General features: G+C 44.7%; 1 protein-coding gene across 1 annotated transcript in view; it reads right to left on the reverse strand.

The window, feature by feature from the left end:
- nat8l (N-acetyltransferase 8-like) overlaps window positions 1-16,480 on the reverse strand; it is a 110,971-nt gene extending 94,491 nt beyond the window's left edge. The window contains exon 1 of the mRNA XM_038805906.1: window positions 15,646-16,480. Coding sequence (XP_038661834.1) covers window positions 15,646-16,018 — 373 coding nt within the window. The 5' untranslated portion in view covers window positions 16,019-16,480. The remainder of the gene's footprint in view (window positions 1-15,645) is intronic.
- Between the last annotated feature and the right edge of the window lie 786 nt (window positions 16,481-17,266).

The following is a 17,266-nucleotide window of genomic DNA, read 5'->3' on the forward strand; positions in this document are numbered from 1 at the left end:
AGCTGTGAGGCAGCAGTGCTAACCACTGAGGCACCGTGGGGAAAAGTGACATTGGGAATATTCCGTGTGTTCATACAGAGAATAGGAAACACTGAGATTGGGAATATTCCCTGTGTTGATACAGAGAATGGGAAACACTGAGATTGGGAAAATTCCCTGTATTGATACAGAGAATGGGAAACACTGGGATTGGGAATATTCCCTGTGTTCATACAGAGAATGGGAAACACTGAGATTGGGATTATTCCCTGTGTTCATACGGGGAATGGGAAACACTGAGATTGGGAATATTCCACGTCTTCATACAGAGAATTGGAAACACTGAGATTGGGAATATTCCCTGTGTTGATACAGAGACTGGGAAGCACTGAGATTGGGAATATTCTCTGTGTTCATACAGGGAATGGGAAACACAGAGATTGGGAATATTCCCTGTGTTCATACAGAGAATGGGAAACACTGAGATTGGGAAAATTACCTGTGTTCATACAGAGAATGGGAAGCAGTGAGATTGGGAATATTTCATGTATTCTTACGGAGAATGGGAAACATTGAGATTGGGAATATTTCATGTATTCATACAGAGAATGGGAAACACTGAGTTGGGAATATTCCGTGTTCATACAGAGAATGGGAAACACAGTGATTGGGAATATTCCCTGTGTTCATACAGAGAATGGGAAACACTAAGATTGGGAATGTTCCATGTATGCACACAGAGAATGGGAAACACTGAGATTGGGAATTTTCCATGTAATCATACAGAGAATGGGAAACAGTGACATTGGAAATACTTCTTGTGTTTATACAACGAATAGGAAACACTGAGATTGGGAATATTCCCAGTGTGTGTGAATGGGATTTCTGTTATTATAGAGAATGGGAAACAGATACATTGGGAATATTCTCTGTGTTAATACAGAGAATGGGAAACAGATACATTGGGAACATTCCCTGTGTTAATACAGAGAATGGGAAACACTGAGATTGGGAATATTCCCTGTGTTCATATTTAGAATGGGAAGCACTGAGATTGGGAATATTCCCTGTGTTAATACAGGGAATGGGAAACACTGAGGTTGGCAATATTCCCTGTGTTAATACAGGGAATGGGAAACACTGAGATTGGGAAAATTCCCTGTGTCCATACAAAGAATGGGAAACACTGACTTTGGGAATGTTCCCTGTGTTCATAAAGAGATTGGGAAACACTGAGATTGGGAATATCCCATGTCTTCATACAGAGAATGGGAAACACCATGATTGGGAATATTCCCTGTGTTCACACAGAGAATGGGAAGCACTGAGATTGGGAATATTCCCTGTCTTCATACAGAGAATGGGAAGCACTGAGATTGTGAATATTCCCAGTGTGTGTGAATGGGATTTCTGTTATTATAGAGAATGGGAAACAGATACATTGGGAATATTCTCTGTGTTAATACAGAGAATGGGAAACAGATACATTGGGAATATTCCCTGTGTTAATACAGAGAATGGGAAACACTGAGATTGGGAATATTCCCTGTGTTCATATTTAGAATGGTAAGCACTGAGATTGGGAATATTCCCTGTGTTAATACAGGGAATGGGAAACACTGAGGTTGGCAATATTCCCTGTGTTAATACAGGGAATGGGAAACACTGAGATTGGGAAAATTCCCTGTGTCCATACAAAGAATGGGAAACACTGACTTTGGGAATGTTCCCTGTGTTCATAAAGAGAATGGGAAACACTGAGATTGGGAATATTCCATGTCTTCATACAGAGAATGGGAAACACCAAGACTGGGAATATTCCCTGTGTTCACACAGAGAATGGGAAGCACTGAGATTGGGAATATTCCCTGTCTTCATACAGAGAATGGGAAGCACTGAGATTGGGAATATTCCCTGTCTTCATACAGAGAATGGGAAGCACTGAGGTTGGCAATATTCCTTATGTTAATACAGAGAATGGGAAACACTGAGATTGGGAATATTCCCTGTCTTCATACAGAGAATGGGAAACAGTGACATTGGAAATACTTCTTGTGTTTATACAACAAATAGGAAACACTGAGATTGGGAATATTCCCAGTGTATGTGAATGGGATTTCTGTTATTCTAGAGAATGGGAAACAAATACATTGGGAATATTCCCTGTGTTAATACAGAGAATGGGAAACACTGAGATTGGGAATATTCCCTGTGTTCATAGAGGGAATGGGAAACACTAATATTAGGAATATTCCGTGTCTTGATACAGGGAATGGGAAACACTGAGGTTGGCAATATTCCCTGTGTTAATACAGGGAATGGGAAACAGTGAGATTGGGAAAATTCCCTGTGTCCATACAAAGAATGGGAAACACTGACTTTGGGAATGTTCCCTGTGTTCATACAGAGAATGGGAAACACTGAGATTAGGAATATCCCACGTCTTCATACAGAGAATGGGAAACACTGAGATTGGGAATATTCCTTAGAATTTAGAACTTAGAACAGTACAGCACAGAACAGGCCCTTCGGCCCTCAATGTTGTGCCGAGCAATGATCACCCTACTCAAACCCACGTATCCACCCTATACCTGTAACCCAACAACCCCCCCCCCCCCCTTAACCTTACTTTTTAGGACACTACGGGCAATTTAGCATGGCCAATCCACCTAACCCGCACATCTTTGGACTGTGGGAGGAAACCGGAGCACCCGGAGGAAACCCACGCACACACGGGGAGGACGACAGACTCCGCACAGACAGTGACCCAGTCGGGAATCGAACCTGGGACCCTGGAGCTGTGAAGCATTTATGCTAACCACCATGCTACCATGCTGCCCCTTGTGTCAATACAGAGAATGGAAAACACTGAGATTGGGAATATCCCACGTCTTCATACAGAGAATGGAAAACACTGAGATTAGGAATATCCCACGTCTTCATACAGAGAATGGGAAACACTGAGATTGGGAATATTCCCTGTGTTAATACAGGGAATGTGAAACACTGAGAATGGGAAGATTCCCTGTGTTCAGACAGAGAATGGGAAACACTGACTTTGGGAATATTGCCTGTGTTCATACAGAGAATGGGAAACACTGAGATTGGGAATATCCCATTTCTTCATACAGAGAATGGGAAACACTGAGATTGGGAACATCCCATGTCTTCATACAGAGAATGGGAACCACTGAGATTGGGAATATTCCCTGTGTTCACACAGAAAATGGGAAGCACTGAGATTGGGACTATTCCCTGTCTTCGTACAGAGAATGGGAAGCACTCAGATTGGGAATATTCCCTGTCTTCATACAGAGAGTAGGAAGTACTGAGGTTGGGAGTATCCCTTGAGTTCATACAGAGAATGGGAAACAATGTGATTGGGAATATTCCATGTATTCATACAGAGAATGGGAAACACTGAGATTGGGAATATTCTCTGTGTCAATACAGAGAATGGGAAAAACTGAGATTGGGAATATTCCCTGTGTTCATACAGAGAATGGGAAACACTGAGATTGGGAATATTCTCTGTGTTCATACAGGGAATGGAAAACACAGAGATTGGGAATATTCCCTGTGTCCATACAGGAAATGGGAAACACTGAGATTGGGAATATTCCCTGTGTTCATACAGAGAATGGGAAACACAGAGATTGGGAATATTCCTCGTGTTGCTAGAGAATGGGAAACACTGAGATTGGGAATATTCCCTGTGTTAATACAGGGAATGGGAAACACTGAGATTGGGATTATCCCTCGTGTTGCTAGAGAATAGGAAACACTGAGATTGGGAATATTCCATGTCTTCATACAGAGAATGGGAAACACTGAGATTCGGAATATTCCATGTATCCATACAGAGAATGGGAAACACTGACTTTGGGAATATTCCCTGTGTTCATACAGAGAATGGGAAACACTGAGATTGGGAATATTCCTTGTGTTCACACAGAGAATGGGAAACACTGAGATTCGGAATATTCCCTGTGTTCAGACAGGGAATGGGAAACACTAATATTGGGAATATTCCATGTGTTAATACAGAGAATGGGGGTGAGATTGGGAATATTGTCTGTGTTCATACAGAGAATGGGAAACACTGAGATTGAGAATATTCCATGTATGCACACAGAGAATGGGAAACACTGAGATTGGGAATTTTCCATGTAATCATACAGAGAATGGGAAACAGTGACATTGGAAATACTTCTTGTGTTTATACAACGAATAGGAAACACTGAGATTGGGAATATTCCCAGTGTGTGTGAATGGGATTTCTGTTATTATAGAGAATGGGAAACAGATACATTGGGAATATTCCCTGTGTTAATACAGAGAATGGGAAACAGATACAGTGAAAATATTCCGTGTGTTCATGCAGAGAATGGGAAATACTTAGATTGGCAATATTCCCAGTGGTCTTACGGAGAATGGGAAACAATGAGATTGGGAACCTCCCTTGTGTTGCTAGAGAATGGGAAGCACTGATTGGGAATATTCCCTGTGTTAATACAGGGAATGGGAAACACTGAGGTTGGCAATATTCCCTGTGTTAATACAGGGAATGGAAAAACACTGAGATTGGGAATATCCCATGTCTTCATACAGAGAATGGGAAACACTAAGATTGGGAATATTCCTTGTGTTCACACAGAGAATAGGGGGCAGCAGGGTAGCATGGTGGTTAGCATAAATGCTTCACAGCTCCAGGGTCCCAGGTTCGATTCCCGGCTGGGTCACTGTCTGTGTGGAGTCTGCACGTCCTCCCCCTGTGTGCGTGGGTTTCCTCCGGGTGCTCCGGTTTCCTCCCACAGTCCAAAGATGTGCGGGTTAGGTAGATTGGCCATGCTAAATTGCCCGTAGTGTCCTAATAAAAGTAAGGTTAAGGGGGGGTTGTTGGGTTACGGGTATAGGGTGGATACGTGGGTTGAGTAGGGTGATCATGGCTCGGCACAACACTGAGGGCCGAAGGGCCTGTTCTGTGCTGTACTGTTCTATGTTCTATGTTCTATGTTCACTGAGATTCGGAATAATCCCTGTCTTCATACAGAAAATGGGAAGCACTGAGATTGGGGATATCCCTTGAGTTCATACAGAGAATGGGAAACAATGTGATTTGGAATATTCCATGTATTCATGCAGAATGTGGGAAACACGGAGGTTGGGAATATTCCCTGTGTTCATACAGAGAATGGGAAACACTGAGATTGGGAATATTCCCTGTGTTCATGCAGAGAATGGGAAAAACTGAGATTGGGAATATTCTCTGGGTTTATATAGGGAACGGGAAACACAGAGATTGGGAACATTCCCTGTGTCCATACAGGGAATGGGAAACAATGAGATTGGGAATAGCCCATGTCTTCATGCAGAGAATGGGAAACACTGAGATTGTGAATGTTCCCTGTCTTCATACAGAGAATGGGAAGCACTGCCATGGGAATATTCCCTGTCTTCATACAGAGAACGGGAAGCACTGAGATTGGGAATATCCCTTGAGTTCATACAGAGAATGGGAAAAATGTAATTGGGAATATTCCACGTATTCATACAGAGAATGGGAAACACTGAGGTTGGGAATATTTCCTGTGTTCATACAGAGAATGGGAAACACTGAGATTGGGAATATTCCCTGTGTTCATACAGAGAATGGGAAACACTGAGATTGGGAATATTCCATGTGTTTATACAGAAAATGGGAAACACTGAGATTGGGAATATTCCCTGTGTTCATACAGGGAATGGGAAACACTGAGACTGGGAATATTCCATGTCTTCAAACAGAGAATGGGAAACACTGAGATTGGGAATATTCCCTGTGTTTATACAGAGAATGGGAAACACTGAGATTGGGAATATTCCCTGTGTTTATACAGAGAATGGGAAGCAACGAGATTGGGAAAATTCCCTGTGTCCATACAAAGAATGGGAAACACTGACTTTGGGAATATCCCCTATGCTCATACAGAGAATGGGAAACACTGAGATTGGGAATATCCCTCGTGTTCATACAGAGAATGGGAAACACTGAAATTGGGAATATTCCCTGTGTTCACACAGAGAATGGGAAACACTGAGATTGGGAGTATTCCCTGTGTTCACACAGAGAATGGGAAACACTGAGATTGGGAATATTCCCTGTGTTCGTGCAGAGAATGGGAAACACTGGGATTGGGAGCATTCCCTGTGTTCACACATTGAATGGGAAACACTGAGACTGGGAATATTTCCTGTGTTCATACAGAGAGTGGGAAACACTGGGATTGGGAATATTCCCTGTGTTTATACAGTGAAAGGGAAACACTGAGATTGGGAATATTCCCTGTCTTCATACAGAGAATGGGAAACACTGAGATTGGGATTATTCCCTGTCTTCATACAGAGAATGGGAAACACTGAGATTGGGAACATCCCTCGTGTTGCGGGAGAATGGGAAACACTGAGATTGGGATTATTCCATGTGTTCATACAGAGAATGGGAAACACTGAGATTGGGAATATTCCCTGTGTTCATACAGAGAATGGGAAACACTGAGATTGGGAATATTCCCTGTGTTCATACAGAGAATGGGAAACACTGAGATTGGGAACATCCCTCGTGTTGCGGGAGAATGGGAAACACTGAGATTGGGATTATTCCCTGTGTTCATACACAGAATGGGAAACAATGTGATTGGAAATGTTCCCTGTGTCCAGACAGAGAATGGGAAACACTGAGATTGGGAATTTTCCCTGTGTTCATACAGAGAATGGGAAACACTGACATTGGGAATATCCCTCGTGTTCATACAGAGAATGGGAAGCACTGAGATTGGGAATATTCCCAGTGTTCATACAGAGAATGGGAAGCACTGAGATTGGGAATAATCTTCGTGTTCATGCAGAGAATGGGAAACACTGAGATTAGGAATATTCGCTGTGTTTATACAGGGAATAGGAAACACTGAGATTGGGAATATTCCCTGTGTCCATCAGAGAATGGGAAGCACTGAGATTGGAAATCATCCTCGTGATCATACAGAGATTGGGAAACACTGAGACTGGGAATATTCCCTGTGTCCATCCAGAGAATGGGAAATACTGACATTGGAAATATTTCCTGTGTCCATACAGAGAATGGGAAACACTGAGATTGGAAATATTTACTGTGTCCATACAGAGAATGGGAAACACTGAGGTTGGGAATATTCCCAGTGTTCTTACACAGAATGGGAAGCACTGAGATTGGGAATATTCCCTGTGTTAATACAGAGAATGGGAAACACTGAGATTGGGTGTATTCCATGTATTCATACAGAGAATGGGAAACAATGTGATTGGGAATATTCCCTGTGTCCATACAGAGAATGGGAAACACTGAGATTGGGAATTTTCCCTGTGTTCATACAAAGAATGGGAAACACTGACATTGGGAATATCCCTCGTGTTCATACAGAGAATGGGAAACACTGAGATTGGGAATATTCCCAGTGTTCATACAGAGAATGGGAAGCACTGAGATTGGGAATAATCTTCGTGTTCATACAGAGAATGGGAAACACTGAGATTAGGAACATTCGCTGTGTTTGTACAGGGAATAGGAAACACTGAGATTGGGAATATTCCCTGTGTCCATCAGAGAATGGGAAGCACTAAGATTGGAAATAATCCTCGTGATCATACAGAGATTGGGAAACACTGAGACTGGGAATATTCCCTGTGTCCATCCAGAGAATGGGAAACACTGAGATTGGGAATATTCCATGTCTTCATACAGAGAATGGGAAACACTGAGATTAGGAATATTCCCTGTGTTCGCACAGAGAATGGGAAGCACTGAGATTGGGAATATTCCCTGTCTTCATACAGAGAATGGGAAACTCTGAGATTGGGAATATTCCCTGTCTTCATACAGAGAATGGGAAGCACTGAGGTTGGGAATATCCCTTGAGTTCATACAGAGGATGGGAAACACTGTGATTGGGAATATTCCCTGTGACCATACAGAGAATGGGAAATACTGACATTGGGAATATCCCTTGTGTTCATACAGGGAATGGGAAGCACTGAGATTGGGAATATTCCCAGTGTTCGCACAGAGAATGGGAAGCACTGAGATTGGGAATATTCCCTGTCTTCATACAGAGAATGGGAAGCACTGAGATTGGGAATATTCCCTGTCTTCATACAGAGAATCGGAAGCACTGAGATTGGGAATATCCCTTGAGTTCATACAGAGAATGGGAAACACTGTGATTGGGAATATTCCCTGTGTTAATACAGAGAATGGGAAACACTGAGATTGGGAATATTCCCTGTGTTAATACAGAGAATGAGAAAAACTGAGATTGGGATTATTCCCTGTGTTAATACAGAGAATGGGAAACACTGAGATTGGGAATATTCCCTGTTTTCATACAGAGAATGGGAAACACTGAGATTTGGAATATTCCCTGTGTTCATACAGAGAATGGGAAACACTGAGATTGGGAATATTCCCTGTGTTCGTACAGAGAATGGGAAACACTGAGATTTGGAATATTCCCTGTGTTCATACAGAGAATGGGAAACACTGAGATTGGGAATATTCTGTGCGTTAATACAAAGAGTGGGAAACACTGAGATTGGGAATATTCCCTATGTTCATACTAAGAATGGGAAACACTGAGATTGGGAATATTCCCTGTGTTCATACAGAGAATGGGAAACACTGACATTGGGAATATCCCTCGTGTTCATACAGAGAATGGGAAGCACTGAGATTGGGAATATTCCCAGTGTTCATACAGAGAATGGGAAGCACTGAGATTGGGAATAATCTTCGTGTTCATGCAGAGAATGGGAAACACTGAGATTAGGAATATTCGCTGTGTTTATACAGGGAATAGGAAACACTGAGATTGGGAATATTCCCTGTGTCCATCAGAGAATGGGAAGCACTGAGATTGGAAATCATCCTCGTGATCATACAGAGATTGGGAAACACTGAGACTGGGAATATTCCCTGTGTCCATCCAGAGAATGGGAAATACTGACATTGGAAATATTTCCTGTGTCCATACAGAGAATGGGAAACACTGAGATTGGAAATATTTACTGTGTCCATACAGAGAATGGGAAACACTGAGGTTGGGAATATTCCCAGTGTTCTTACACAGAATGGGAAGCACTGAGATTGGGAATATTCCCTGTGTTAATACAGAGAATGGGAAACACTGAGATTGGGTGTATTCCATGTATTCATACAGAGAATGGGAAACAATGTGATTGGGAATATTCCCTGTGTCCATACAGAGAATGGGAAACACTGAGATTGGGAATTTTCCCTGTGTTCATACAAAGAATGGGAAACACTGACATTGGGAATATCCCTCGTGTTCATACAGAGAATGGGAAACACTGAGATTGGGAATATTCCCAGTGTTCATACAGAGAATGGGAAGCACTGAGATTGGGAATAATCTTCGTGTTCATACAGAGAATGGGAAACACTGAGATTAGGAACATTCGCTGTGTTTGTACAGGGAATAGGAAACACTGAGATTGGGAATATTCCCTGTGTCCATCAGAGAATGGGAAGCACTAAGATTGGAAATAATCCTCGTGATCATACAGAGATTGGGAAACACTGAGACTGGGAATATTCCCTGTGTCCATCCAGAGAATGGGAAACACTGAGATTGGGAATATTCCATGTCTTCATACAGAGAATGGGAAACACTGAGATTAGGAATATTCCCTGTGTTCGCACAGAGAATGGGAAGCACTGAGATTGGGAATATTCCCTGTCTTCATACAGAGAATGGGAAACTCTGAGATTGGGAATATTCCCTGTCTTCATACAGAGAATGGGAAGCACTGAGGTTGGGAATATCCCTTGAGTTCATACAGAGGATGGGAAACACTGTGATTGGGAATATTCCCTGTGACCATACAGAGAATGGGAAATACTGACATTGGGAATATCCCTTGTGTTCATACAGGGAATGGGAAGCACTGAGATTGGGAATATTCCCAGTGTTCGCACAGAGAATGGGAAGCACTGAGATTGGGAATATTCCCTGTCTTCATACAGAGAATGGGAAGCACTGAGATTGGGAATATTCCCTGTCTTCATACAGAGAATCGGAAGCACTGAGATTGGGAATATCCCTTGAGTTCATACAGAGAATGGGAAACACTGTGATTGGGAATATTCCCTGTGTTAATACAGAGAATGGGAAACACTGAGATTGGGAATATTCCCTGTGTTAATACAGAGAATGAGAAAAACTGAGATTGGGATTATTCCCTGTGTTAATACAGAGAATGGGAAACACTGAGATTGGGAATATTCCCTGTTTTCATACAGAGAATGGGAAACACTGAGATTTGGAATATTCCCTGTGTTCATACAGAGAATGGGAAACACTGAGATTGGGAATATTCCCTGTGTTCGTACAGAGAATGGGAAACACTGAGATTTGGAATATTCCCTGTGTTCATACAGAGAATGGGAAACACTGAGATTGGGAATATTCTGTGCGTTAATACAAAGAGTGGGAAACACTGAGATTGGGAATATTCCCTATGTTCATACTAAGAATGGGAAACACTGAGATTGGGAATATTCCCTGTGTTCATACAGAGAATGGGAAACACTGAGATTGGGAATATTCCCTGTGTTTATATAGAGAATGGGAAATACTGAGATTGGGAACCTCCCTCGTGTTGCTAGAGAATGGGAAGCACTGAGGTTGGGAATATTCCCTGTTTTTATATAGAGATTGGGAAATGCTGAGATTGGGAATATTCCGTGTGTTCATACAGGGAATGGGAAACACCTCCATTGGGATTATTCCCTGTGTTCATGCAGAGAATGGGAATCACTGCCATTGGAAATATTCCCCTTTGTTGGCCCAGGGAATGTGAAACACTGACATTGGAAGTATTCCCTGTTTGTGTGAATGGGTTCTCTCTTCAGATAGAGAATGGGAGACACTGGGATTGGGAACAATCCCTGCCTGTCTGAATCGGCATCTGAATCGGGTGTACTGCAAATGCTGAAATGTCAATTAGTTAGAAAAGCCTAAAGATACGGAGCTTCATCAGTCATGTAAAAATGGAATCTGGATAAGGATAGAATGGAACCAAGTTAGTGATTACCTGACCATGTCAGAGGGTACATGGGTAAGGTACACAAATAAAGTACTTTGGGTAGGGTACATGAATAAGTGCACATGGATAAGCTATATATGGATAAGGTGTATATCGATAATCATAGAATTCCTACAGTGCAGAAGGGGGCCATTCAGCCCATCGAATCTGCACCGACTCTTCGAAAGACGGCCCAACCGAGGCCCAATCACCGACCTTATTCCTGCACCCCCACCCTAAGGGGCAATTTAGCATTGCCAATCCACCCTACCTGCACATTTTTGGACTGTGGGAGGAAACCAGAGCACCTGTAGGAAACCTACGCAGACACGGGGAGAAAGTGTAAAATCCACACAGTCAACCAAGATCGGTATCAAACTCGGATTCCAGGCGCTGTAAGGAAGCAGTGCTAACCACTGTGCAACCGTGCCATCCCTAAGCCACCATGCCTGAAGGTGTACATGGATAACGTACATGGATAAGGATACATGGGTAAGGTGTATGTTGATAAGGTGTACATGGATAAGGATACATGGATAAATTGTACATGGGTAAGGTGTACATGGGGAAAGTACACAGGTAAGGAAGGATACATGGTAAGGTATACATAGGTAGGGTATGCAAATAAGGTAGATGGGTAAGGGTAAATGAATTAGTTTCATGGGTAAAGGTACATGGGCAAGTGTATCTGGGAAAGGCGTATATGCGTGAGGGCACATTAGTAAGAGCACATGGATAAAGGGTCCCTGGGTAAGGTACACATGTAAGGGTATCTGGGCAAGGGCAAATCAGATTAATACCTACAAAGGTTCCCTTAACATGGTAACCTCATCCTGGTGAAGAGAAACTGGGGGAGTGTATACTGAGGGAATGTATACTTGGCGAGTGTATACTGGGGGCGGGGGGCGCGGTGTTTACTGGGAAGTGTATACTGGGGGAATGATTACTGGGTGAGTGTTTACTGGCAAAGTGTATACCGAGGGAGTATATACTGGGGGAATGTATACTGGGGGAGTGTTTACTGGCAAAGTGTATACCAAGGGGGTATATACTGGGGGAGTGTATACTGGGGATGTGTACACTGGGGGGGGGGGGGGGAGGCAGTGTTTACTGGGGGAATGTATACTGGGGGAGTGTCCACTGGGGGACTATATACTGGGGATGTATATCCAGCTAGCAAACCAGGAAAGCTGCTCCTCATTGACCACATTATTCCAGTTTGCCAGACTGCCCCTATGCACAGCAGGATCCCGGTGGACTGTGAAGCCTGTGGGTGTCTGTCGGAGCCCCGAGAGCATCCGCTGTGGAGTGAGGCTACCCTGGGCCGCTTTCCAGCTGCTACTCTGCCCCCTCCCCTATCCACCCCACCCCCCCTCCTCCCCACTCCGCGCACCACCTGTCAGTATAGCGCCCGTCCATCAGCATCAAGCTGAGCTCCACTTACATTTGACAATTGCAGTTTCGCGATGGGCTGCTTTTTTTTTCTCATTTTTCAAATGATTTCAGACTGAAAACTCTTAAAAGATTAAAATGACCACCACATTAAGTGTCTTTTTTGTTCTAAAATAAAAAATAATCATTAAATAATACACTTTGCACACAGTGGTAGATGTAAAAAAATTAATTTAAATAAATTAAGGATTGTTTGTCCATCACGTTTGGCTGCGTAAGAAAGTACACACACATACACACACACATATACACACACAGCCCCCTCCTCACACACACAGCCCCCCTCCTCACACACACAGCCCCCCTCCTCACACACACTGCCCTCCTCCTCAAACACACACAGCCCCCCTCCTCACTCACACACTGCCCCCCTCCTCACACACACACTCCCCCCTCCTCACACACACACAGCGTCCTCCTCACACACACACAGCCCCCTCCTCACACACACACAGCGTCCTCCTCACACACACACAACCCTCCTCACACACACACACACACACACATATCCTCCTGACAATAAAATAGATGCAGAAATGCATTTCAAGCTGGGAATGTGCGGAATAGTGGGAATTAGGGAATAGTGGGATGTGGGGAGCAGTGGGAACTAGGGAATAATTGGATGTAGGGAGTAGTGAGTATGTGGGGAATAGTGGGTAATAGAGGGGATTAGGAAATAGTGGGGTTGAGGGAAGAGTGGGGATTGGGGAATTGTGGGAATTAGGGAATAGTGAGGTTCAAGGAATAGTGGGGATTAGGGAATAGTAGGGATTAGGAAATAGTGGTCTGGGGAATACTGGGGATTAGGGAATAGTAGGGATTAGGGAATAGTGGGTTGGGGAATAGTGGGGATTAGGGATAGTGGGGATTAGGGATAGTGGGGATTAGGTAATAGTGATCTGGGGATTAGGGAACGGCGAGGTGAGGAATATTGGGGGATAGGGGATAGTGTGGATCAGGGAATAGTGGGGATTAGAGAATAGTGGGGAATAGGGAATAGTGGGTATTAGGGAATAGTGGGGAATGGGGAATAGTGGGGATTAGGGAATAGTGGGGAATAGGGAATAGTGGGGAATAGGGAATATTAGTGATGAGGGAATAGGGAGGATTAGGGAATATTGGGGATTAGGGGATAGTGGGTATTAGGGGATAGTGGGGATTATGGGATAGTGGGGATTGGGGGATAGTGGGGATTGGGGGATAGTGGGGATTAGGAAATAGTGGGGATTAGGGATAGTGGGGAATAGGGATATGGGGATTGGGAATAGTGGGAATTAGTGATAGTGGGGATTAGGGATAGTGGGAATTAGGAATAGTAGGGAATAGGGAGAGTGGTGATTAGGGATAGTGGGGATTATGAATAGTGGGGAATAGGGATAGTGGGGATTAGGGAATTTTGGGGAACATGGGTTAGTGGGGATTAGGGATAGTGGGGATTAGGGAATAGAGAGGATTAGGGAATAGTGGGTATTAGGGAATTGGGGATTAGGTAATAGTGGGAATTAGGGAATAGTGAGGTGGGGATTATAGAACGGTGAGGTGAGGAATATTTGGGAATGGGCGATAGTGGAGATTAGGGAATAGTGCAGATTAGTAATAATGAGGTGGGGAATATTGGGATTAGGGAATATTGGGGATTAGGGAATATTGGGGATTAGGGAATTGTGGTGGCTAGGGAATGGTGGGGAATAAAAATAGTGGGTATTAGGGAATAGTGGGATTAGGGAATAGTGCGGATTAGGGAATATTGGGGATTAGGGAATAGTGATGATTAGGGAATAGTGGGGTTTAGGGAACAGTGGGGATTAGGGAATATAGGGGATTGGGGATAGGGGGATTAGGGAATAGAAGGGATTAGGGAATATTGGGGAATAGAGGACAGTGGATATTAGGGAATATTGGGGATTGAGGAATAGGGAATAGTGTGGATTAGGGAATAGTGGGGATCAGGGAATATTGGGGAATAGGGGATATTGGGGAATAGGGGATAGTGGGGAATAGGGAACAGTGGGGAATAGGGGATATTGGTGAAAGGTAATAGTAGGGAATAGGGAAAAATTGGGATTAGGGAATGGGGGGATTAGGGAATAGTGGGGAATAGGGAATGGTCAGGATTAGGGATAGTGGGATTAGGAAATAGTGGGAATAGTGGGGATTAGGGGATAGTGGGGAATAGGGGGTAGTGGGGATTAGGGAATAGTGGGGAATAGGGAATAGTGGGGAATAGGGAATATTAGGGAATAGTGGGGAATAGGGGAAGTAGGGAATAGGTATAGTGGGGATTAGGGAATAGTGGGGAATAGGGAATAGGGAGGACTAGGGAATAGTGGTGAATAGGGAATAGTGGTGATTAGGGGATAGTGGGGAATAGAGAATAATGGGGTTTAGGGAATAGGGGGATTAGGGAATAGTGGGGAATAGGGGGGAATTAGGGAATATTGGGGAATAGAGGATAGTGGGGATTCGGGAATATTGGGTATATTGTAATTACGGAATAGTGGGGATTAGGGAATAGTGGGGAATGGGGGCAGTGGGGAATAGGGGATAGTGTGGATTAGGTAATATTGGGGAATAGGGAATAGTGGGGAATAGGGAATAGTGGGGATTAGGGAATATTGGGGGATAGGGAATAGTGGGGAATAAGGGATAGTGGGGATTGGTGAATATTGAGGCAGGGGTTAGGGATAGTGGGGATTAGGGAATAGTGGGATTAGGGAATAGCGAGGTGGCAAATATTGGGATTAAGGAATATTAGGGAATAGTGGGGATTAGGGAATATTGGGGATAATGGGGAATAGGGAATATTGGGGAATAGGGAATAGTGAGGAATAGGGGATAGTGTATAATAAGGGATAGTGGGATTGGGGAATAGGGAATAGGGAGGAATAGGGATAGTGGGGATTGGTGAATAGGGAGGAATAGGGGATAATGAGGAATAGGTGATAATGGGGAATAGGGGATAATGGGGAATAGGGGATAGTGGGGGATAGGGGATTAGGGAATATTGGGGATTAGGGAATATTGGGGATTAGGGAATATTGGGGATGATAAAACAGTTTCTATTGCAGAGGAAGAGCATGGTAAATTCTGTCTCACCGGTCAGACAGGAGTACAGCAGCAGCATCTTGGGCTGTTGTTTTAACCCTCTGAGCGCCGTGTTGGGAATCCTCTCCATGATGCCCCGGTAGAAGATGCGGCACACACTCGCCTGGTCGCCGGGCTGGAACTCCCGAATGAGGACGGCTCCCTCCGGCTTGAGGAGCCGCTGCTCTGCCGCCTCGGCCTCCTGTGGCGAGGGCGAGCCGGAGGGGGAGGCCGAGGAGGAGGAGGAGGGGTCCGCTGGTGGTGGGGGGGCAGCGGCCGGCCACATCTGGCTGGAGGAGACGATGGCATCGTTCTTGGAACCCGGCATCTCCTCGTCCGCCACCATCTTCGTTTCGCAAACCATGTTGGCGGGGATAAAATGCATAAAAGACCCGGCGTCCGATTGACCCTCCCCTCCCTCCCTATCCCTCCTCTTCAAAGCAGAGGCCCCACAAAAGACAGACAGTAATAATGTGGGGAGGAGGGAGGGAGAGAGAGATGGCAAAATAAAGGGTAGGAGAGAGAGAGAGAGAGAGAGCCCCTGATCTCTCCTCGCTGCTGTAGCAATGTCTGAAATGAATGGGTTGCTCTCTCTCTCTCCCCACCTCCCCCCACCCCACACACACACACATTTATAGGGGCTGGACTCTCTCCTATTCAGATGTCGGGGTCCCACTCTTCAGTTGGCCAGGGAAGGTTCCTCATGTGATTTGGGGGAGGGTATTGTCCATAAAACATCTCTGCTGCCTCCCATTTGCAAACACTACCACATTTTATTTCGCATCGAAGGTGTCTGCAGACACACACAACATTAATAAATAAACGGTGTCAGCAGCCAATTCGTTCAAACCGACCTCCTGGGACAAAATTCACCATTTTTAAAAAGAAAAAAAATTTAATCTCCTGTTTAATTTCCTTCTTTTTGTCTCCTGGTGCATTTTTTCTCCCTCTTAGACCTAACGAAATAGATGCTTATCTCTGCTATCCGGTCCCCAGTCACCGGTTTAAATCCAACTTTTTTATCTTTTGGAGGGGGGCGTTTTGAGATTAAATGAGTTTAAGGGGTGAGAGTGTGTTTGCCCTCCCGCGGGGGTATCATCCGATCCCCCCCCCCCCCCCCCGCCATCCACCCTGTGGCTCTCTCTGTCCGATCCCACCCTCTGGGACAGCCCAGTGCTGAATGTCAGCTCCTGTCCCCCCCCCAGCACCAACCGCAGTCTTAACAAGACAGCCGGCCATTTCCGCTGGGGTGTCACTCCTGGGGCTGTGCACCACTCCCCAGCAGTCACACACACACACACACACACACATCACATCCCCCCCCCCCCCTCCCCCCCACCCTCACACCCTCCCACACACCCACAGGTTAGGGGAAATGGTCTCAAATCCCACTGGACTCGAACCAGAGCAGAGGAGGTGGGCAAGAACCTGCAGGGGGAGGTAATCTCCAATCGGCTTCTTATCAATAATGCAGTGAAATGACATGAAATAGCTGAGGCGGCCGCTCACACCATCCTTCCCAACGCATTGTCTCATTTTAAAACCCCGGGGGGGGGGGGGGGGGGTGACGGTGGATCGGGAGATTTTCTTGGCGAGTTTCGATGCTGCGTGTGAACTTGGAGCTGGGTGGCTG

The sequence above is a fragment of the Scyliorhinus canicula genome, chromosome 8 (assembly GCF_902713615.1).
Source record: "Scyliorhinus canicula chromosome 8, sScyCan1.1, whole genome shotgun sequence".
Lineage (NCBI taxonomy): Eukaryota > Metazoa > Chordata > Chondrichthyes > Carcharhiniformes > Scyliorhinidae > Scyliorhinus > Scyliorhinus canicula.